This window comes from Suillus clintonianus (assembly GCF_016758775.1).
Source record: "Suillus clintonianus strain FC179 chromosome Unknown DEU56scaffold_27, whole genome shotgun sequence".
NCBI lineage: Eukaryota > Fungi > Basidiomycota > Agaricomycetes > Boletales > Suillaceae > Suillus > Suillus clintonianus.
In genome coordinates, this window is record NW_024539251.1 from 232749 (window position 1) to 250145 (window position 17397).

At 46.3% G+C, this 17397-nt stretch overlaps 6 protein-coding genes across 6 annotated transcripts; 3 read left to right on the top strand and 3 right to left on the bottom strand.

Annotated features, from left to right (window-relative positions):
* Nucleotides 1–4066: 4066 nt before the first annotated feature.
* Nucleotides 4067–5532, top strand: DEU56DRAFT_755228 (uncharacterized protein; the record flags this gene model as incomplete). Its single annotated transcript, XM_041349898.1, has 5 exons — nucleotides 4067–4098; nucleotides 4273–4475; nucleotides 4608–4864; nucleotides 4890–5376; nucleotides 5438–5532. 5 exons carry the CDS (start codon nucleotides 4067–4069, stop codon nucleotides 5530–5532), a joined length of 1074 nt encoding a protein of 357 aa, XP_041209540.1.
* Nucleotides 5533–5896: 364 nt separating this feature from the next.
* Nucleotides 5897–7317, bottom strand: DEU56DRAFT_286513 (uncharacterized protein). Its single transcript, XM_041345482.1, has 8 exons — nucleotides 7234–7317; nucleotides 7157–7170; nucleotides 7077–7109; nucleotides 6850–6909; nucleotides 6659–6793; nucleotides 6369–6600; nucleotides 6259–6310; nucleotides 5897–6206 (listed from the first exon to the last, which is right to left on the bottom strand). Exons 2-8 carry the CDS (start codon nucleotides 7161–7163, stop codon nucleotides 5955–5957), a joined length of 771 nt encoding a protein of 256 aa, XP_041209541.1. The 5' UTR covers nucleotides 7164–7170; nucleotides 7234–7317; the 3' UTR covers nucleotides 5897–5954.
* Nucleotides 7318–9063: 1746 nt separating this feature from the next.
* On the top strand, nucleotides 9064–9399 carry DEU56DRAFT_755230 (uncharacterized protein; the record flags this gene model as incomplete). Its single annotated transcript, XM_041349899.1, has 1 exon — nucleotides 9064–9399. The coding sequence occupies one exon, from the start codon at nucleotides 9064–9066 to the stop codon at nucleotides 9397–9399; it is 336 nt and encodes a 111-aa protein (XP_041209542.1).
* Nucleotides 9400–10603: 1204 nt separating this feature from the next.
* DEU56DRAFT_286675 (uncharacterized protein) lies at nucleotides 10604–11865 on the bottom strand. The gene is made up of 9 exons (XM_041345484.1): nucleotides 11739–11865; nucleotides 11590–11679; nucleotides 11515–11537; nucleotides 11422–11455; nucleotides 11300–11369; nucleotides 11193–11243; nucleotides 11064–11136; nucleotides 10955–11009; nucleotides 10604–10900 (listed from the first exon to the last, which is right to left on the bottom strand). Exons 1-9 carry the CDS (start codon nucleotides 11774–11776, stop codon nucleotides 10699–10701), a joined length of 636 nt encoding a protein of 211 aa, XP_041209543.1. The 5' UTR covers nucleotides 11777–11865; the 3' UTR covers nucleotides 10604–10698.
* Nucleotides 11866–13253: 1388 nt separating this feature from the next.
* Nucleotides 13254–14657, top strand: DEU56DRAFT_286621 (glutathione S-transferase). Its single transcript, XM_041345483.1, has 8 exons — nucleotides 13254–13332; nucleotides 13406–13608; nucleotides 13673–13676; nucleotides 13748–13886; nucleotides 13950–14002; nucleotides 14063–14299; nucleotides 14359–14512; nucleotides 14560–14657. Exons 2-8 carry the CDS (start codon nucleotides 13444–13446, stop codon nucleotides 14627–14629), a joined length of 822 nt encoding a protein of 273 aa, XP_041209544.1. The 5' UTR covers nucleotides 13254–13332; nucleotides 13406–13443; the 3' UTR covers nucleotides 14630–14657.
* Nucleotides 14658–14860: 203 nt separating this feature from the next.
* DEU56DRAFT_797764 (uncharacterized protein) lies at nucleotides 14861–15364 on the bottom strand (the record flags this gene model as incomplete). Its single annotated transcript, XM_041352958.1, has 1 exon — nucleotides 14861–15364. One exon carries the CDS (start codon nucleotides 15359–15361, stop codon nucleotides 15137–15139), a length of 225 nt encoding a protein of 74 aa, XP_041209545.1. The 3' UTR covers nucleotides 14861–15136.
* Nucleotides 15365–17397: the final 2033 nt, after the last annotated feature.

A 17397-nucleotide genomic window follows, 5' to 3' on the forward strand; every position in this document is an offset into this window, starting at 1 on the left:
TTCTAACACAAAGCCGTGCGCGAGAGAGAAACGGACTGATGATGATGGGTGCGAGGATCAAAGTGACTTTGCGAACCGGTGGGAACAACAAAGTTACTGCGGTCGACTTCGCCGTGATGGGATCGAGGAATTTTGATGAATACTGCCTTCCGCCATCTGATTATAGTTAATGCCAGTCGTACAACAGGGTGATTGTGCTAAGTACTGTAATTTAAAAGTCACTGGTTCGCGTCAGCACAGCCACTGCGGCCACACTTACCCTTCATATTGTTGGCCATGTCACCTGTGCAGTGTGAATCAGTGACTGACTCGTCCGCGTCACTCTAGCTCGCAGACATTATAGTCATTTTACGAGGAGTCAGGATGAACTTCAAAGTAGCGAATTTAAAGCTGAACTCTCTCCGAAGAATTAACGAGACATTCTCATCTATTGTATCAAATTGCTCATATGTGAACAAAACTCGGACTTCTGAGTGCGAAACGTGCAATATTCCATTGTACATGCACCACTATGTACCAGCAGTCGGCAGTTTGGCCAGTAGTGACGCTATCCTGTAAGCAGACCAAATAGAAGGAAAAGAGTCTTTAATTGTCAGCGCTAAGTGATACCACATTGTCCCAGACTAAATCATATCCTCCAAATCACTTTGAAACATCAAATAAATACCATAAGGTCCAAATAAACACGACAAAATTTTTACATGCGGTGCACGATACCTGTGGCTGTTGGATCGTTCCCCATGCTACACACTACCCCTGGTTGATGCGTATCTGCGCTCATGGAAATCCATTGTAGTGACGCAAGTGCCTTCGTCAGAGCTCGCCACGAGCTTAGCATGATATTGTCGAAGGCTAAGGATGAGACGTGGTCCCAGAACAAACATCTGTACGGCCTGGGCAACTTCGCCAATGCCATAATAAAAACTGACTCCCACGGAGAAGGGCTGTAGAGATGATGAGCAGTAGTCAGATGTAGGTGACAGTCACGAATCAGCGCACCGAGAGATTTGGAGACAGTGTGCCGAGGTTGAAGCAAGATACAGCAGCAAAGCTAGCACATCCGGAACTTCAGTGAGGTAATAATATCCACATCACTTGAACTCACGCTACAAAGTACAGCACATGACTCTTCATTAACACCGTGAAACAGTCTCTGATATTCGGCCCTGTCGGTGATTTTTGCAGTTCGCGGAAGTGTTTAACGACAATCCAGACTGCAAAACACAAGGCAAGGATCTCCCACACAATGGTGGGTATCACAGTCTCAGCATTCAGACGTATATCCTCTGGGCTCATGTTTTCGGAACACTGGTGGTTGCCAGAAAGGATGTTCTCCACTGATATTCGTGCATGAGTCCTCAGGATTTCATTCATAAAATAAGCTTACCCCCTGAAACACCGAGGTTTCCTATTACCGTCATAATCACGGAGGCGATTGTACAAGCCAACAGGGCTACCAGGAGAAAGATGAGTATCCTTTTGGATCCCTGGTACATGGCATGTATCCGAGTTGTCATGATGACTTGCATGATATTTCAGTCAAGTCAATACCATTAAGGTACCACACTCACCTCCCAGCATGGCATTGATTATGGCAGGCGTCCATGCTTGTATGAACCAAATGATATTGCCTGAAAACCCAGTTACTGATGTACATTTTTTGAATGAACGCTTCAAATGAACTCACAGCTGTTGAAGTTGTTATGTAGAAACAAGCCGGCAGAGAATATCACTCACCCCTATGTAAGAGTGCAGTTAGTAGCTGAATGGGAACGACAGGAATCGGTGCGGAATACCCACTGCATCTGTAATTGAGACTTGGAAATTCGCTGCATGTCATCAGTCAGAAGAAATGGACACATCAGATATCGCATACCCAATATGTAGACCCTGATTGTGAGAGACAACTTATTAGCAGTACCCATGATGTGGTTAGCGCTGAAAACATACACTGAAAATAGTATTCCAATGTAGCGCACCTAGCATATGTTAAAGTCAGCACAGCTTGGCAACTGCGTTTATAATGTCAGATACGTACGCAAACATAAAGAACATTCATGAGGGAGTAGCGTTGCCTCTACCCCAAATCATCTATATCATCCTGTTTGCTTCTGATATAGGACTCTACTCACCCAGATCAATTCGAACTGTCGAAGCATGATTAGTGAGATGGCTGCACTGGCAATGGTATCAACTTGCCTCTTGTGCAAACGTCAGTACTTGAATACGTGTCTATATCAATGATCCCCTCGTAAAGTAATATCTCGCTCACCCCAATCATATATCACCGCGGTCAAGGATGCAACTGCGAAACCACAGTCAACGGCAGTAAAATATCACCAACATCGTGGGACGAACCTATAAAATAGTTGTATCTACGACTCCATTCGAGATACGGCCAATTAGAGGGATCATTCGAGACGTAGGTCATAGTGGTATCGGTGAACTTGGGGGAACAATGGTGTTTATCTAGGCATACCACCATCCAGCACTTTTATAATGAACAAGCTGTATATGTTGTCGTTGAATCAACACCTTGATTGGCCGCGGCAGCTATTATTATGTGAGTAGAACGGGGGTCTGAGAAGCGGTCGGTCTAATTCACGTACATATTTCTTGATCTGTTACATCATCTGTAACATACGAAGCAGAACACCAAGAAATCCTGGTAACGTGTTGCCAAGTCGTTCTCGAGAAAAGTTCTGCATCCGTTCCATCAGTAAGGATGTAGTCACCACTTAAACGGAGAGAAAACTGCAGAACCTTAGTTGTGCAGGGCGAAGAACGGACTGTTCGTAATAGAGACTTTCGATGATCAGAATAACTTTGGCGCCATCAGGCACCTTGGTCGAGAGGCAGACTACTGGAGATAGCCGAGTCGTTGTCAACTTCAGCGCACCCATCGGGAAATATTTAGTATTTTTGCTTTGCACTATTCACAACATGGCGATACACCCACGGCGTGATTGAGTGGGTGCTGCTTCGGTTCTCGCAAGACTTGAAGAACTCTGCTTATGAGTGCAGTTTAAGACTGCGTGAAGAAAGGCGCCTTCGGAAGTAAGGTTATGTGTAGCAGATGTGTGCATCTAATTCACCGCGGGTTAGTGATCCTGAAAACAGGTTACAGAATCAATTGTGGATGGTTGGATATTATTCGCACCTAGATGCAGGAATTCCTCAATCGGGTCCGGTGTGATCGTCGCCCTGAATCCACCAAATTGGCATTCCCACGGCTAGCTTTTGGCCGTCTGAACGTCGCTACCATATCAAACTTCAACGATACAGTCAATCTGTCAAGCTTGATAAATGAAGGCTAGATGGTGACTTGCGGTATGAGCTCTTTCCTCATCTTTTTTATGATCAATATGAATCCTCTTACCTGAATTGCGTACTGTCGGAAGGTTCAAATCCACCTCCCAAACCTACAAGTTCGAGACGATGATGTATGGCCTAATCGGAGACGAGAATATGCTGCACCAGCGTCTCAAGAGCGGATACCGAAGGTGTGGCACCACGGCCAATCAACACTGCTAGTACTGCCAGTCTTGCAAATTCTCGAGGATTTCCCCTTGCACCATCCGATCATGACATATTGAAATACCGGAAGGGTCTCTGAGTTGGTTAGAATTCTCCAAACACAAAGGTGGGACTGCCAACATCATTCTCCGCGCTCGCTGTAGAATGTCTGACGGGTCCGGGTTGAAATTGATAGTTCCGAAATGACCTGGTTGATGGTGACGTACCCATTATCGAAGCGGAGCGAAAGGAATAGCACTCAGTTCCCACTGCCCAATGCCCATAAACTGAGGCAAAGGGAAATGAAGTCGCGTCATGAGTACCAGTAAAGACTCGAAACGCTTTGAAACGCTGGACTTTAGGACAGTGACGAGCCATTCTCGCTGTTGCATAAGATCTCCACGTGTGTTAGCAGAATCCGCATGTATGGTGGGCCGTTTGCACCATAATTAAATCACGTGCACGCAGAAATTTCACGCGCGCACACTCAAATCGCGCGCACACAGAAAATAAATCGCGCGCAGACACTTCGACATTTTCAATACTAACTATGTACAAAATCCTAATGGCGGAGGAGACCAAGTACGAGCTACTGATTAATTAAGCACATTCTCAATACCCCAAGTATCTCCGAGTTCGACAAAGTTTTCCTCCATGAGCACTGCTCCTCAGTCTTCACCTTTCCGGCCCACATTGTCTGTTGAAGTGCCCTGTTCGTACCACCGTGGCGCAATTTCCTATGCCCTCGTCTTTCAGGTCCCCACGAGAAGCAGCATCTCAGGACAAGAAGGAGAACGAAAAGGCTGGAGTCAAGTCCATGGCGGTACGTCTGGGGACTCTGAGCGATGACATTCGTCCTGCGCTAAGCGTATTTAATGTGATTTTCTTTGCGTGTCTTCTGTGGGCTGGGTACCTGAACGGCCAACATCTCCTGTTCTACGTGATGAGTGTCTTCGCGTGTCAGTTCTCGCTCGTCTATCATCAACCGGTGGCCAGCCTCCACCTACTTTCAAGTCTTCAGGAGATTATGTTTCCGCATCATCCACTTCTTCCTACACCCATTCAATGTCACCTAGTTACACAAGGTTCAGGTTCAGCTGTTGGTCGAACTCTGGACCGAACACCTCTGAACACGTTTAGGAGGTCTAGTTCGCGTTCGAACCGGGTTCAACAGCAATGTCGAGGTGTTGCGTCAAATGCCCAGTGCATCCTCACCAAGATGGCTATGCCAACTTCCGCTGCGAACTGGCACTGGAAAAACAAAATGTCACTCCATGGGCAAAGGAATGGTTTCAGCAAGACAGCTATCGTAATCGAAGGGACCGAGGGAAACATTGCGATTTATTCAGTGAATGCTCTTCACTTTCGTGAAGACGCGTCTCCCACCGGCGTTCGAGGCCAAGTTTGCCGAGTTCCCTGCAGCTCTCATTGATACCCACGGAAAGGACCTTACTGTCAATGGTAAAGCTAGCCGCACAGGTACACCAGCTCCTTCTATCAGTGCAACTCCTGCGACGGCCGCATCAGCGTCTACCACCGTTCCAAAACCTGCCCCAGTCAAACAAGTCCAAATGAACACGTCCAGTGTGGTCAAGGAAGCGACGTTTATGGCCGCTGCAGATGATATTTGTGGGCTCTTCACAGACGAAAAGAGAATTCCTTCGTGGGCCCGAGTTCTGCTCCGTCAGCTGCGACGGCTCTATGTGAAACCTACACAAAGGTTTCAGACAGGTTCAAACCTATTCACCGTCAGCCGAACGGTGAACCTCTGGAGAGGTTCAGTCTTGGCCTGGGACCGGACTGTGGCAGCACTACTCCCAGCCAGTGAAGATATACTGCCCTCCGCATTCACATTAGCAGGTACTTCCTTGATGGCGGCATTTACGCCTCGACTCGTGAACTTGGCTCCGGCCTTCTGCAGAATCTTCATCCAATGCGCAACAACACCCCACGGTTCTCGTCGTCCCGTTCGGGATTCAACATGCTCGTCAAAGCAAAGCGCAACCCCTGGGATAGGAAATGAAGTTGTTCGTTATTTTCGTAGTTTTCCTGACACTCTACCTGAATCTACCCTACAATCAGCTAAATGGACTGTGATAATCCTAAAGATTGTTTTTTGCCTTTGACCCTACATCAAAAATTTATACATAGTTAGTATTGAAAATGTCGAAGTGTCTGCGCGCGATTTCTTTTCTGTGTGCGTGCGTGAAATTTCTGCGTGCACGTGATTTAATTATGGTGCAAACGGCCCACCATACCGCATGCATTGATTACGAGGCGTTGTGTAGGCTCCGTACATGTATGGCTAAGCTGATGGTTCCAGCCTGAGGGGCGATGCAGCATGACATTAGTTTGCCCAGACCAAGTTCTATCCTCCAAATCAGTTCGGAAAAGTAAATAGATACCACGATGCTCTAGATAAATACCACAACGAAACTTCAAGCAAAATCTACGTGTTCCCTGCCAAGTACCCAGGGTTGATTATCTCCCATACCACCACTAGTCGACACATGTCTAAGCTCCTCAAAAAAAATTGTAGTCATGTCAGTTCCCCCATCTGACCTGGCCAGAAGCTTGGCGTGATATTCCCGAACGCTGAGGATCAGACGTGGTCCCAGCACAAACATCTGCAACATCTGGACGATTTGGAGAGCACCGCCATAAACACCATCTCCCACAGAAGTTGAGTGCTGTAGAAGCGACGAGTGGTCAGATGCAGACGTGAGTTATGGATCAACGTACAAAGATATTTGGAGACAGTAAGCCGAGGTCGAGACAAGACACAACAGCAAAGCTTGTACATTCGGAACTTCAGCGGAACAACACAGTAACATCCAAATCACGGAACTCACGATAGAAAATACAGCACGTGGCTTTGTGCTAACACTGTGAAATAGTCTCCAGTGGTCGTTCCTGCCGACGAATATCGCAGTTCACGGATGTGTTTGATAACAATCCAGACTGCAAGAAAAAAGGCGAGAATTTCCCATACTACGGCGGGTATATAGGTCTCGCTATCAAGTTCTATCTGGTTTATGTTGATGTTGGAAAAACACATATGGTGTCCAGAAAGGATGGACTCCTCTTGAATTCGTCCATGAGTTTAATGTGCTTAGAGCTTTCGTCTATAATAAAAGCTTACCCCCTGAAACACCCAGGTTTGCAATTACTGTCATAACAACAGCAGCAATCGTGGAGGCCAGTAAAACCACAAGGAGAAAGATGAGAATCTTTTTGGATCCCTGATACATGGCATGTATCCGAGTCATCATGACGACTTGAATAGTACTTCAGTCAATCCAATATAAGTAAAAGTGCCACAGCTGAACTCACTGCCCAACATGACATTGACGACAATAGGGGCCCACGCCTGGACAAACCAAAAAATAGTGCCTGTCAGCCTAGTTAACGAGGCAGATTGTAGACTTAATGCTTCAAATGAACTCACAGCTATTGCAGTCACTATGTTAAAGAAACAAGCTGGCCGAGAATATCACTCACCCCTACGCAGGAGTTTAATTAATAGTTGAATGAGAATCACAGGCAGCGGTGCAGAAAACCCACTGAATCTGTAATCGGGACTTGGATATACGCTGCATGCTGTCAGTCAGAAGAAATGAATATATTTGAGGACACATACCCAGCATGTAGATGCTTGTTATGAGAGATGACTCATTAGCACAGTGCAGAGTTATAAAGTTAGACTTGAAAACATACATAGAATATGATATTCCAATGTAGCGCACCTAGCATACGTTAAAGTCAGCACAATTTGACCACTGCGCTTATAACATAAGATACTTACACAAATATAAAGTACAGTCATGACGGACCAGTGATGCCTCTGCCACGAATCGACTTCATTGTCCTGTTGTACTTATGGTATGGGACTTTTCTCACCCAGATCAGTTCGAACTGTTGAAGTATTCCAAGTGAGATGGCTGCGCCGACAATATCATCAACTTACCTCTCGCCCGAATATTAATGCTTGAATCTCGTTTGAATATCAATGATCCCCTTTGAAAGTGTCATCTCGCTCACCCCAATCGTATACCACAGCAGCAAGTGACGCAACTGCGAAACCGCAGTCAACAATGTGTCACCAACATTATCCAATTGCTCTCCACGAACCTACAAAGTAGCCGAATATCTGGATCCAATTGACCAACGGCCACAAAGCGGGATCATTCGAGATGTAGGTCATATTGTGATGGGTGAACTATGAAGATTATGATGCGAGCGAGTGGTAGTGGAGGGCTGAAAATGGAAATCTCAGTCTATTAGGAATAGAACTAATAACGAGTTAGTATAGTAAGTATCTTGGAAAATGTGTACTCACATTTCAGTCTATTGGACTGAGATATTCGTTCGTCGTCGTCTATCCTTTATACTATGTACCGCGAATACTATGTTACCGGGACCGTATGTACAAATGAGTCCATGATCCGTAAATAACTTTACACGTCTTGGCGCATCACCATATATATGACCTGCGCTCGGAACTTGCTCATGAACTTGGTGCGCATATGCTGTTCGTGTACCATCCAGTACTTTTATAGTGATTTCCTCAGGGGATGTCCTCACTTCAATGCTGTTCTCGAGAGGCACTGCATCTATTTCATCAGTAGTCATGACCAGCTGCGGAACTTTATGTGGCAGAGAACGGACTGGATCATCAGGGATTATTTCTGAAATTTCTTTCACACACATCATCCGATTCATAACGTGGCTACGTACCAGCAGGTAGGCTCAGTTCAATGATGGCGAGACTCGAAGATCTCTGCCTGTGAGCGAATTCTTGCGTCAAGAAAGCACCTTCGACAGTCAAACTTACGCGTAGAAGTTGTGCACACCTAATTCACAGCGGGTAGCTAGTGAAGGAACAGGATCCATTGTTAGGCCTTGATACAACCACGCCATTCAGCGCTCAGCGCTCAGCCTTGATGAGATGCAAGATAACCGTGACAGATGACATACAAACATGATAGTTGAGTGAGCCGAAATAACTTTCCTCGCCTTACTAATGGATAACCGTGTCACAGCCTGACATTGTCACGCATGCGCAAGAGCAGCCTGGTCAAATCATAATGTTCGAATGTTCAAGTGTTCATCATGATTAACGTTCCCTCGAGGCGAGTAGTACACATCCTGAAATTGTTGTTGCGCCAGGGTCTCTTTTTAAATTTGGCCTGACTTATTTTTCTTTCACGGAGACCATATCAACTTTCATCTGACCCGAGGCCCTGGACTGTATCGGCTGTCGAAACGATCGGCGACTCGGACCTCCTACAGTTGACGCTAGGTCGAATTTTGGTTCAACTGTCACTTGAAAGCAGCAGGTGGAAACGAAGGCATGCACTCACCTGCGTTTATCGATTCTCTTTACACCTGTCATCTACAGAGTCAACAACAGCAAGAGCTGTATCATGCTTTTGAACCTGATCAATGCTCCTTCCTACCTCCCAAAACCAAAGACGCCTGGCAAAGCGCAGCACAAGGCTTCCAAAACACCAAAATCCTTAGGCTGTCACAAGTGGTAAGTACCTCATGCTTTCATCCCTCGTCTCCGGTAATCTCCGCCTTGGCCTCTCCTTGTTTACAAGCCTCTTCAACAGCCCATCCTCAAGTCTTTTTGATTATCAGGAAGCCAACAATTATGGCGCCGTGAAAGACTTTGATGCAGAGGGCAAGTGTGAAGCGCGCGTCTTTTCACTATGGCTCAACTCGATTGGTGTCAAGCCAGCAATATTCAACTTATTTGAAAACTTACGTGGTGGCTCGACTCACTATTTCCAAGCACTTGATAAGATATTACCTGGTTTTGCAGTATGGCGCTGTGTTTCGCAAAAGCGGTCCACAAACCACGCGCCCGACGATGTTTGATGAAGAAGAGCAGGAATATATCGGAAATCACACCTCATTGGCATTCAGGGCGCTGATATCGTTCATGCTTCCACAAGTCTAAGACACTCGTTCTCGCTCTTGTCTGGCAACTAATCAGGTTCATCACAGGTTAAACATCACCGGAAACGACATAGACATGTTCAAGTGGGCCAACGCAATCACACAAAGGTTCACCCGGCGTACGATCTGATCGTTCAAAGATCTAGTTATCACCACCGCCTTATTCTTCCTCGATGTTCTGGAAGCGATGAGACCAGGGATCGTGGACCGTGTTCTTTAATCTCAACGAGAGTGGAATTTATGCGTCAGCCCTATCGACGACCTCCTACAGTTGGCGCAAGATCAAATTCTACTCTGTTGGTTCAATTACCATTTAAAAGCCGCAGAGTGGAAACGAATGTACGTCCATCATCCAAACTTCTTGGTTCATATCTGATTCATGATATACTAGAGACAACATACACGGAAGGAGAGCGCGATGTACGTGCCTTCACGCTATGTCTCAATTTGCTCGGGGTCGAGCCTACAGTGTTCAACGTATTCAACAACTTGCGCAATAGCCTCATCATCCTCCAAGAATTTGACAAGATCTCGCCTCTGGATCTGTGGTTCGGAGACCTCGCCTTCATCGCAAACCCCTTCAACACCTAACCCAGCCTCGAGCCTTTTGACGAACAAGAAACCATGACATTGTGCGAGAGATAGATGGCTGTATGGAGAATTCAGCTTCCTCCAACTAGCTCCAGTTCCGACAGCAAGGCCAACAGCGCTGCTTCACTCACATATAAGTAGCACCTTCATTCACGATCAGCTCAACCTCGGTTTATCTCATAGCGCTTTCAACATTATCAAATGACGTACCAGCGAATAACAGAAGTCAGTAGAATAGAGCTACACGTGTGAAATGAAGTGCGCTCTGAAGATCATCTAAAAGCGCGACGAATACTATTTGAAAGGAGAGGGAAAGCACATTAATGCACATAGCCGGGATAAATGATCCCCTTGATTCTGATGTCACTCCTTGCAACATCTTCAGAGTCGGATACGAGCGCTTTCAAGTCAAGAAGATCTCGTTCGATGCAATATAGGTAAAAATGAATTCAATGCTATAGAGTTGCTACCATTCAGAGCCAATACATGAGATACAAGCGACGTTATACAAGACCAATTGGGAACTGAGTGACTCATACTGTCAGGATTCCAAATGAAGATTCTACGAAATTTAAGATACGGACCTCAGACAACAGATACTGTGGTACACCGATTTTCATTCCTTCATCACACCTGAGTGATCGCGTAATTTCCAGTGTTTGCGTCCATCGTGAGGTTCCAGGTAGTGGACTCGTCAAGATCGGCAAGATCCCGTTCCCAGATGACAGGGGCTTGGATTTCAGCTCTCAAGATCTCTCCCTCTTGATAATACGTGGTAATGTAGGCACGGAGCTTTGGAGTGAACTGTGCGGTAATGTTACTGTTGTTTCTGTATGTTGCACTGTGAGTTCGGTGGAGGAGAAGTAGAGAGATGATTTCGAACCCAATATCGCCGAAGTACAACGTAGGTGTAGACATATAATCATCGTTTGCAAAGCCTGGATGTGGAATTCATCGAGGTCAAACAAAAGAAAAAAATGGCGATCACAAACCGATTGCCATGGCCTCATTCTTCCCAGTGTTATTCAAGGCCTTGATGTAATCATCCGCACCTGCCTCAGGGGCCTACACGAGTTGTTCTTGAGTGGTTAAGAAAAAAAATCGATGAAAACTAGACTTACACCGAAACAGTAGCCACCACCGGCCTGAGTCAGTGTGGTTTGTTGGCCGTACTGCGTGATTTCTTGCATTGGTGCTAGGAGTCACAGAGTAGATGAGAGTGGCTCACGTCGATCTTGACAGTAGCTGCAGAACCAACGATTTGCAGATTTTGGACCTGTGGTTTGGTGAAAACGAGCCTATAAGTTAAATCAGCAATGTTGGTGAGCATAATTTGGTCCTTTGTCTTACTGGTTGGTGTATTTCGCCGACACCATGAATTGGCCTGAGACGAGAATTGTGTGTGAGTTGGCAACTACGCAGCAAAGGTGTAGGCACACCCACCCTGCGCTCCGAATGTGGTGACCCTGTGATATCGCAAGGTTTGGAGTAATCGCAGGCGAAACTGAGGGTACTTACCGCCAAACTACAGGGAAATAGTCTCGGTATATGCCATCCATGTTGCTGCCGAAAGTGAGTAGAAGGGTCGATTCTCTCCCGAGGTCATTGCTGTGAGACGGTCGGGTAAAAAAGTGAGGACAATGCAATCCGGGTGCAAAGACACTCACGCCCGAAAATTCAAGTTTCTGAGATAGATGGTTGACATTGCGGGATCCGAGTCGTAAAACACAAAGTGCACTAGAGATTGATTGTGGAAAGTTGAAGAGATTTGAATGCTGTAACCAGTAGTCCAGTAAGGCTGTCTTTTATATGATTGGGCTCATTAAGGCCTCGCGGGCCCATCAAGGTCCATCAGTGGGGAGAGATGTTGAACAGTAAGAAAATCCCCTTACCCCATATTGACAAACAAGTGAAATGAAGTGTTGGGGCGAGCCACTGGTCTTGTGCTACATTAGCGAGCGTTCCTCACAAGCGAAATCGTTGGAAGGTAAGTTCTGTTTGTAAAGGAAGTGCCAAGCATAGGAGTCAGAAGCACTCTTGTGCCGCATTAGCGCAAGCGAAATTGCTCGAAGCGAATGTTTAGGTAAAATAAATTGCAAGTGCCAGCCTGATGGTGGCGGCTTTTGTCACAATGGCTGAGCACGAGGTGAGTGGGATGACTTGCCATGAATAAATTGGCAATCACTGATAATCCGATAATCTATCATGATGAAGCTTTCTCAGTAAACCCTTGATCGGAGAGAGGGTGACGTGTTGCAACAGATTTGAGGCGGTCGTGGTCGGCGACGACGTAGAGGGTGAGCGAGAAGTGCCTACCTTCACGCTCGTCGCTATCATAGGCTCAAGTTGGCGTCGAGCAAGCCGCAGCAATACATTCGAAAACTTGTGCGATGGACTCACCATTCAAGTTTGACATCATCTCGCCAGCTGGATCTAGTCATAGGCGAGTACCTTAATTGAATTTGAGTCAGCTGCAGGAAGGTGATAGGATAAGTCAGTGATTAGGTTTTTCTGCGGCCTACCTTATGCATCAATTTTGTGAGCACACACGTTCTTTAACGTATACAGTCTCATGTGCCCCAGCTCGATCTAAAGGTTTTCTTTGTAGATTGACCAACGATTCAGTCAGGCGTACAACACGATACTATCGAACACATTCCAGACTGACTCGGAGCGCAGGATCAGTCACTGGCACAGTCCAACCGCGTCGCCGATCTGCCTCCGCCTCCACTGATATCAGACAGGAGCGGGAGTGCCTGATCCTTGGATTTATCTGACCGATTATCCGACGAGGTTTTCTCCGATTCCACAACCTACTCTGTTTAATCACCGCCGCATCTCCAACGGAGATTCAGAATCTAAAAGAAACATTCAAAAGTATCCAAACATTAAATATTTGACATATGCGTTTGATGATACTATTGCGAGAAAGATGAACGCGCTGGTTTTCTTGGTGCCCGAGAATATAGTGGACGTTCACCCGGGACTTTTGCGTCTCTTTTGTTTCGTTATCGTGCTGATCGTCACTGTAGACTTCGACGTTTGTTACAAGTTTGCTGACCATCAACGTAGCTATTGTCTTTGCCTTGCGCTTCTTCCACTAGGTGCTCCTGTTCCTCGTAAACAAAGTCTGGCAAAGTCGCTACATGGCATACGCCCAATTGTAATGTATAAGCTATACATAGCACTTATCTTTAATATTGGTGCTATCGCCTTTGCTTTGCCAATCCTAATGCTTCTCCGTGGTTGATTTCCAAGTTGGTAATCTGGGGCCCCACAAAACCAGGGGTTCGCATCCATTCCAATTGCAACTGATACTGACGTTCAATCGCAGTTAACCACCCACCATCACCAACCACACCCATATCAGCGATGACCGACTCCGGCAAATCCTACCACCGCTCATGCACCGGACCAGCTTTCCAAACTGCCGAACAACACGCCCAAGACCAAGACATCACCCTCTTCGCAAGCTGTTTCTGCCCATTCGTACAACGTGTATGGGCTGCGCTGGAATATCTTCAGATTCCGTACAAGGTAAGCGAGTCTTGCCATGAGTCGCACTTGAGTGAAAAGAAGACTAATGAGCGTGATGATGTAGTACTGTGAGTTGATGTGCCGACCCCTTAACCCATGACATTGACACTGACTATATGCGTGCATTGATGGATATCAGATGAAGTCGATCCCTACCAAAAACCACAAGAACTGCTAAACGTCTCGCCAAAAGGTTTAGTACCGGCGCTCATGCTCAACGCTTTCGATCCGCCTCGCGCGCTTAATGAAAGCACCGTCATCCTTGACTTTCTCGAAGAGTGCGCTCATCCCAAAGATCTAAATGTTTGTTCACAAAGCTGATGGCCATGGCGATGATAAAGTATCGCTGCAAAATATACGCATAAGAGTCTCTTCCCGCCATCAACAGATCCATGTGGGTGAAACCCAACAAAGCGTTGAAAGCGCTCACATACACAAACCATGTTTCTTGCAGATGCGAAAGCGCTTGTCCGCCTTCAATCAGATCATATCAGCCGAACGCTTGTGCCTGCGTTTTACAGGTACCTTCAAGCTCAAGACCCAGAGGCGCAAATCTCCGGAGGGAAAGAGTTTCATGCAGCTATTGAATCATTGGTTGAGCTTTTTGAGCGCGCAGAAAGAGAGGTAGGGGGGACGGGGCTTTGGGTTGAAGGTGGCGATTTAGGATGGGCGGACGTCGTTGTCGCACCGTGTGGGTATTTGTTCTCCTTGTTCATGTGATGGAATGCACTCAAGGCCGTGATGGATCAGGGATCTTCAGAGCGACTAACGCACTGAAACACTATCGTGGCTTTGAAATGCCGCGTGGAATAAAGTTTGAAGCTTGGTTGGGGAGACTTTTCGAGCATCCAGCGTTTAAGAAGACTTGCAGTGATGAAGAGCTGTATCTGGACAGCTATGAGCGGTGAGTATGCGTTTCTGATGGGGCGGGGTTCCTTACGTCTTTTTTAGATATGCGTTCAACCGCCCGAATACGAGCCAGGTGGCTAATGCGATCAACAGTGGGAGGGGGTTACCTTGAGCAACGGACACACAGTAATCCAATTTGTACAAAACCTTGTAATCAAAATATGAATGCATTGTAAAGTGAACGAAAGAACGCTACGAGGTCTCCACTGTCTGTGCTGCGGGAGATGAAAGTTGGGTGGTGGGGGGTTCTGGATGTCCAAGTTTGGTGGAGGCGTCGAGCGCGTGACGAGTTTCATTATCGTTGAAAGCTTGTCGTAAAGCTGTGAAGGGGTGAGTTTGGAAAGGTAGGAATTCCTCCCTTCGCGTGCCAACTCCTCTCATATTGGCATCCCTCCAATCTCAAATATGACGCGACCGGCGGGTACGCTAATGGATGAGCCTCATGAAGCGAGAACTTACCAATTGAGTAGCCCAAAACTTGAACGTCCCTTTCCTTTACCCATACGAATTTCGTTTCCCTTGAAGATATGAGTCAAACTTCATGCAACGAAACGAAGGTATCGCAGATCTTGCACAAACTGACGTATCAAGGATAGACTCTTGCAACCGTTATTTTTGCTCAGCAGTTGCAAGCTTTTTTCGCGCGAAAACGAATGTCCATGCCCTTGATGCGAGCTCCCCATTCACCGTAAGCTAGTGTGGTTCCTTTTGTTGAACCACCTATGGGTATCGAAACACGTGTCGAATGTCGTGTTAAAGTTGACGAGGTGCGAGTTGTGACCGGAAACAGATGCTGGCTGGCAAACACGATCACAGCGTCAAAGGGAGTAAGCGATGAGAACATCGTCCTAAGCAAATATCGAGAGAGTACTAGTGATGGCCAAACTAGAATCAATTGAGGACCCCCATTGGAGGGGTTAAGCGAGTGCATGTATTTGGATTTGATGAAGAGTCTGTTGTTCAATCTGTTCGCTGCCGCCCTGTATAATGTGAGTTAGATCTGATCTGCTACGCCGTCGCATAGCCTTGACTTTTGAAGGTGCTCCATTGATGTCAGAATTCCCTCAAAAGCACTACGTCTTGTGGGAACTAGACTGCGCCCACCCAATCATCCCGCCGGTACGTGTCAATACACAGCTTTGACATGATGAAATTCTATAGTTGGTCCGTGCTAGATTGATGACTACATGGTTACCAATGAAATGCAGAACCTCTGGAGAAGGGGTTCAGTTCCATCACGTTTCAGATCCAACATTGAACTTTCCTTCGAACAAAGGCTTCTCACACTACTCCTTATTTCCTTTCGTTTTTCGTGAGAACATTATCAAAGCACTGGCCATGGATGGTGGACCGTCGGCGATATGTCTGCACGAACTCCACACGCCTCATTCCGATATGTCCCTGGTCTCAAATGATCCCGGTTGGCCGTTCATCGGTTATGCTCGTGTTTCCAGCTCTTTTGTACGTTCGTAGAGAGCAAGTGAGATGACGATGTTGACGTCTCACTATCATTGACTATGATTTATATTGATATACTGACTGAGTAATATATTGATAGCAAAGGTACTTTGCGCCATTCCCGTTTTGATATCCTGTGATGTGTTCTATCCTATGTGTACTGCTTCGAACAATATAATCAAATTTTTGTGTGCACAGACCATTTTTAATCTTCCAAATCACTTCGAAATAAATACTACGATGAGGCTCTTTTCCTCCCATTGCTTCGAATGCAAAATAATTACAACAACGAGGCTCCAAATGAATACCACAACAAAACTGAGAGGTCTAAATGTTCCCCGCACAGTACCATGGACCATGGTTGATCATTTGGATCATGTCCCATGCTAAACATCTCCGCCAGTCAACACTTCTCCGGTCTGGAAAACAATGGATGCCATCCTTGTTCCTTCGTCGGACCTGTCCACGAGCTTGGCGTAATATTCCCGAACACTAAGGATCAAACGTGGTCCCAGCACAAACATCTGCAACAGCTTGGTAAAGTCAAGAATGCCATTATAGACAGCAGTTCCCAAGGAAGTTGAGTACTATGGAAATGATGAGTGGCCTGATGTAGACATCTGTCACAAACAGACGCACGAGGAACTCTGGAGACATGTTTCCAAGGCTCAAGCAAGCCACAGCAGCAAAGCTAGCACGTACAGAACTTCAGTGAAACAAGATAACAACATCCAAATAACCGGACTCACGCTACGAAGTAAAATGCGTGACTTTTTATCAACACCGTGAAACAGTCCCCAATGGTCGATCCTGCCGGTGATTGTCGCAGTTCGCGGAAGTGTTTTATGACAATCCAGAGTGCAAGAAACAAGGCGAGGAATTCCCATACAGCGGTGGATATCAAACTCTCAAAATACAGATTTATCCCATATGTGCCAAGCTTAAAAATACACATAGGGATGCCAGAAAGCACATGTTCCTCTGGAATTTGTCCATGAGTTTCATCTGATCAAGACTTTCAATCAAAGCATACCCGATGAAGAACCGATGCTTGTCATTACTGTCATAACTACAGAGGCGATCGTGGAAGCCAGCAAGAGTGCAACGAGGAAGATGAGCATTTTCTTGGATCGCCCATACATGGCATGTATGCGAGTCATCATGATGGCTTGCACGCCCGTATTTCAGTCAAGTTCAGTAAGGTAAGGCACCGCAGGTGAGCTCACCGCCCAACATGGCATTGACGGCCACAGGCGTCCATGTCCATATGAATTGAAGGGTGTTGCCTGAAAGACCCAGTTATGCATTGGTAGATTCGAGTACTTTAAACGAACTCACAGCTGTTGCAGTCGTTATGTTGAACCGTTAAGCTGTCCAAGAATACCACTCACCCCTGTGTAGGAGTGCAGTTAGTAGTTGAAT